We start from the raw sequence: 5,703 nt of genomic DNA on the forward strand, positions 1-5,703 counted from the left end.
GATAATATTAATCTTAATGATTGATGAGTAGGAGAATAATTGGTTTGCATTTTAATTACTTATGCATTTTACTTATTGGATCATTTTTGGAATTTGAACTTATATGATAATAATTATATTATATATTTTAAATTATTTTTTATTATATTTCTGTAATTGGATTTTTTTGGAATTTGGATTTATAAATATTAATTATATATATTTTAAATTATTTTTTATTATATTTCTGCATTTTACTATTCGACACGATTCACTATACACAACACACAAAAATCGACCAAACGATATACGATATGTGTTGGGATTCAACAACCTTGGTTATTTTATCTACTTTTTTTCTTACCTATTTTATCTCGTCATCTTCAATAATATTTGATCAGAATCTCAAGAGAAGATAAAAAGTGAGATTTTGATCCAATTATATTAAATGAGTAGATAAGGTCGATAAGAAAAAATAATATTAATCTATATAAAAAAAACAATATTATCCCTATTTTTATTCTTAAATTTAGTTTATTTTGTAATCTAGACATAAAAATATTTTTATAAAGTTACTTTTAATTAATACATAAAATATAATCAAATATACTTACAACAGAATATTAGATAATTTTATTTTTTTTATAGTAAATCCAAACAGGCACAAACAAAAAAGCAATCATGATTTGAATTCCTTTTAGAATATCCGCAACGCGCAGAGCTCTTTCCCCAAATTCCGCTTCTCCCTCTCATCAGGATGGATCTGATCTTCTAATGTTAAAATTTCCGTGAGCATGTAATGTGTGGAATCATAACCCATACAAAGGTGGATCAATGATAAAAAAGGAGGAGAGAAAAAAATGATAAAATAGGTAGTTACAAAATCATGACCGTTGATTTACCTTTGTATAGTTGTGATCTTTTCACATGATCATATCATATTTTTTTAGCATATTAGAGGATCTATTTCCCATCAGGATTTAATTTAATCACCAATGACGCCTGTTACATAGGGCTTGAACTCCACCCTATACAAATCCACCACGTGTCCCAAACTTATCCACGTCAACATACCTGTGGGGAATAAATGAGTTAGTAAGAACTTACAGCATAATTATAGAGATTTGTATTTATCATTTAGCATGACACAACAAAATTTTTTATATATATAATATTTTGTGGGGTTCACATTTTTTGAAACAAAAAAAAAAAACTACGGCATGCAAAACGAATCTCTATAACATTAAACAATCACTTTTCCTACCACATAACTCTTGTAAAACTTTAATTTATATTAGGTTAGATTTAACTTTTTATAAAGGATTTTATGAGTATAATGTTGTAGGATATAAGAAAAGTTTCCTACTCTCACAATAAAGAAGAGAGAAAGTAAAATGATGAAAGAGAAAAAAAAAATGTGAACTCCACCTCTTAATTGTGTGTAAGAAAATTTTATTAAGTTATGTAACATGATACTAATAAAACTTTTTTATAAATAGTCAAATTGAATAAACATACAATTTTAAAAAATATCTATTTAGAAAGCAATCATTGACTTTTTTTCTATAAATAGAATCTATAATTCTACATGCCAGTTTATAGTATATAATTCATTTTAAATAAAATTAATAAAATTAATTTTTAATAATTTAAATAATAAAATAATATTATTTTAATTATTAAATATTTAAGAGGAATGAACAATTAGCGATATCAAATTTTTTTTATGTACGCGTAACCATATTAAGCCAAAAGCTAGCCTAAACTATTGCAATAACACAACAAAGAAATGCATAGATAGACACACCGAAGAAACAACCTTACCGAATAGTGCGTTCCACATCTTCCTTCTCTTTTATGCCCTAATTCCCCAAAAAACACCTTTGGTCTTCTCATCTCTTCCCAGATCCCGGTAATTTAAAACAACCAAACTCCTTCGCCTTTTTCCTTCCCTTTCTCAGGAAAATTATTTCCCAATTTTCTCGAGAAAGTTAGGGTTATCGTGAAAAACAAATTAGGGAATTATGAGTTTTCAGGACATCGAAGCTGGCCGGCCTTTCGGATCGAGGCGTGGAGCGATCAATGGAAAGCAAGACTCTACGCAAGCGGTGGCGGCCGGAATATTCCAGATCAACACCGCCGTGTCCACTTTTCAGAGGCTCGTCAACACCCTCGGAACCCCCAAAGATACCCCCGAGCTCCGTGAGAAGCTGTCCGTTCTTCATCATCGCTGAATTTTCTTGATTCCGTCTTAGCGATTGTTGAACAATTGGCTCGTATTCATTGACTTGTGTGTGTGTGTTTTTATTTCCGTTGTGGATTTTTTTTTTGAACCATAAATATAGTCGAAATCGTAAAGAAGTTAAGAGGGAAGTGTATGTGCGTTTTAATGTAAATAGTGTTAATAGGATGGGTTTTCTTTTTCTAAACTAATTTTTACAGTAACTTTTTTTTTTTTTCCTCAATTGAAATGCATTGGGCCGTGTTATTTTAGAGAATCAAGAGTTTTTTTTTTTTTTTTTTTCTTGTATGAGGACAAAAGGGTGCCTCCGCTTAACTATGATTCTTCCCATTTCCTTTCCGAGACGAACTTTCTTTTTGCTTTTTTATTTATTTATTAACTGTTTTTAAGGGGTGAGGGGGTGGGGTTGATGCGACATTATATTCTTTAATGTAACTCCAAGTTGCATGTTTACATGCTTTGTAATTTGGAGTTACTGCTTCTTTTTAAGTTGTTAGTCTTATTGTCATTTAACATTTTGTTCTGTGCTGTCACTTCTCATATTCAATTTACAACTAGAAAGGCAAAATAATCAAAATTTCTAATGCTAATACTTTAATTGAGGTCCTGTATCCTCTAGTTGTTTCTTAAGTTTGGATTAATCTTGAATTATATCTAATTTTTCATATCAGGAACAGGACATGCTGTGCTATACAGCATAATGATTTTCCCATGTACTCATAATCTGAAGTAGTTATACTATTATAAAATGAAACTTATTAGAAGCCAGACCCATGCCAAGGCCTATTGAGAAACTGAACTGTTTTCAGCCTTGCAAACTGTACTGGAGTCTTCTTCATATTTTAAGTTTTAATATAGTGGATGACTAATGAACATTGTTTACAACAACAGTCTTATGCGAGTTTTACTTCTTGGGCTCTTACAATGTTAGACATTTTCAACTTGCAGCCGCAAGACAAGACTACATATTGGGCAATTGGTGAAGGATACATCAGCTAAACTTAAGCAAGCTAGTGACATGGATCACCATGCTGAAGTTAATGTAAGTTTGGACCTTCATTGTGTGTTGTACCTCATCTGCATATGCAAAGCAGTTTAATGGTCTTGGAGACTTTTTTGTGATCAACTTCTAAAATGAATGAATTTTTCTGAAAACTTTTTTTTTTTTTTACTTAAATGCTTGCTGCAGTTTTACTGAATAGTTAATCTCATAATTGTTTTGCATAATTTTTAATGAATCTCATAATTGAGGTCACTTTCACTGTCTTCTACCTCAATAAAAAACATTTATTATGTTTTCAGGCAAGCAAGAAGATAGCAGATGCTAAACTTGCAAAAGATTTTCAAGCTGTGTTGAAAGAGTTTCAGAAGGCACAACGTCTTGCTGCTGAGAGGGAAACAGCTTACACTCCTTTTGTTCCACAAGCAGCTCTTCCTTCCAGGTGATTTATCAATTATTATTAGAGTTTGTAGAAGTAATGGGCAAGACTGTGTCCCTCCCTTTTGTTTTTTGTGGTGTGTGGCTTCTGTAGAATGTGAACTGATTCTGAAAAATGAGGAGTTGGTTACTTTTCGAATACTACAGTTTTATTTGTCTGCACTTGGTTTTTTGGTGATCAATTGTGCTTCTTTAGTCACTCTCATGCTTTGTTATTAATTCTGATTACCTATGTATACAATGGTTGTGACATGGGCCTTTCTTTCTGGCTTGCAGCTATACAGCTAGCGAAATAGATGTTGGTTCTGATAAGACTCCAGAACAGCGTACCCTTCTTGTGGAATCCAGGAGGTGATTTCTTGTATCTTAATGATAGTAAATCAGTAATTTGCAGATTCATTTTGTCAAGATTATTGCATCGTTTCGGACCAGAGATTATGTTCCCCTTGTCAAATTTCAATATGTTATAAAATTAATATGATATTTGGGTTTTGGTGTGACAAACTTCACTTTGAAATGTAATTTTAGGTCAAATATTAGTATTACTCATTTGAAAGTTTATATTAGGCCAAAAAGCATTGATGCCAAAACCATCCTATTTCTTTTTACTTTTTTGGTGGTTCAAAGGAGTTACAACATGAATTGATCCACACTTTGTTGTTAAGTTTAATTAAAAACTGAATGTGAAATTATTTATCAGAAAAGGCTACCTCTCCCATTTATTACCGTAGCGCTTGCTTGTACATCTGCAAAGTGTTTTTATGCTGAAAAGATTTGGCACCGAAAACTCACTTTTTCTTTCTGTTTACATTTTCTGTGGTGCTATGGAGTTAGTGACATAATCAATGGCAGAATTATCCTGTGTCACTAAATTAGATAAACAAATAAACTTCCATTTGTGATCAGGAAAGGTTACTTTTCAAATTGAACATATTGCATTAGTTTAGTACCTCAGCTCTTGCATTATTCATGCTGCAGGCAGGAAGTTTTGTTCTTAGATAATGAGATTTCCTTCAATGAGGCTATCATTGAAGAAAGGGAGCAAGGCATGCAAGAAATACAGCAGCAAATTGGTGAAGTTAATGAGATTTTCAAAGATCTTGCTGTGCTTGTCCATGAACAAGGAGCCATGATTGGTAACCTATTTCTTCCCTGTTTGTTTATGCTGATTACATGCATCTTTATATTGCTGTATGCATTTATTTTTATGTACTTGTTCATGTTATCTGATATCATGAATTTTCATTTTGCAGATGATATTGGCTCGAACGTTGAGAACTCCCACGCAGCGACTGCACAAGCAAAATCTCAACTTACCAAAGCTTCAAAAACCCAAAGATCAAATTCGTCTTTGGTAATCTTGATCTTTACTACAGTACCTATTTTAGCTTGTCTACCATCTTGATCTTTGCCTTGGTCACACCTTTTTCTTTTTTCTTTTCAAACCTTTGTGTATTTTCCTTTTGTTAATCTCGTGTTCTTATTTTTTTTTTTTTGAAGACATGCTTGCTTTTGGTGATATTTGGCATTGTGCTTCTCATCGTGATCATTGTTCTTGCGGCTTAGTGAAAGATTGTCTCTGCATTCATTATGGAGTAAATGCTGTATTTACAGAGCAGCAGATAGCATCTCCCTTGCTGATGATTTCACTTGAGTGGTGTTTTACCGGGTCTCATGATTGACTGGAGCTTGTCGCATCGTATTTCAGTACATGATCTGGAGTATATCGTGATTTTGTTGTGGAGGTGTCTAGTTTTCTTTTTATGTTGGTTTTTGGGGTTTCAAGGCTGTGTCACGACTTGTGTAAGTTCTCTTGTTTTTTAATAAAAAATATATATATATATATATATATCAATTCTTTGTTTTTCCTTGTAAATGCAACTCTAAAATTGTCAGTGCTGATTCTTCTTCAGCAATAACTTGATTCAGGATTATCTTTTTTCTTTTTAGTGGTGTTCTTTTCCAAAATTGGAAGCTACTGGTTTGTTTGGGTAGGTCTAAGGTTGTATATGGAGAAAAAAATGGATGCATTCGATGAATTTAA

At 32.2% G+C, this 5,703-nt stretch overlaps 1 protein-coding gene across 1 annotated transcript; it reads left to right on the forward strand.

The window, feature by feature from the left end:
* Positions 1-1,764: 1,764 nt before the first annotated feature.
* On the forward strand, positions 1,765-5,703 carry LOC133285732 (syntaxin-22). Its single transcript, XM_061482999.1, has 7 exons — positions 1,765-2,191; positions 3,170-3,263; positions 3,524-3,663; positions 3,936-4,010; positions 4,638-4,795; positions 4,913-5,013; positions 5,160-5,703. The coding sequence occupies exons 1-7, from the start codon at positions 2,004-2,006 to the stop codon at positions 5,223-5,225; spliced, it is 822 nt and encodes a 273-aa protein (XP_061338983.1). The 5' UTR covers positions 1,765-2,003; the 3' UTR covers positions 5,226-5,703.

The sequence above is a fragment of the Gastrolobium bilobum genome, unplaced genomic scaffold, assembly GCF_033153095.1.
Source record: "Gastrolobium bilobum isolate Gb01-03AN ecotype WA unplaced genomic scaffold, APGP_CSIRO_Gbil_v1 utg29511, whole genome shotgun sequence".
Classification (NCBI taxonomy): Eukaryota; Viridiplantae; Streptophyta; class Magnoliopsida; order Fabales; family Fabaceae; genus Gastrolobium; species Gastrolobium bilobum.

Bases quoted from the DNA above. Each gene is read 5' to 3' on its own strand.
- LOC133285732 (XM_061482999.1), top strand. From the start codon at position 2,004: ATGAGTTTTCAGGACATCGAAGCTGGCCGGCCTTTCGGATCGAGGCGT. The intron at 3,664-3,935 runs GTGATTTATCAA...TCTGGCTTGCAG, and splicing joins CAAGCAGCTCTTCCTTCCAG to CTATACAGCTAGCGAAATAG. The intron at 4,011-4,637 runs GTGATTTCTTGT...TTCATGCTGCAG, and splicing joins CTTCTTGTGGAATCCAGGAG to GCAGGAAGTTTTGTTCTTAG.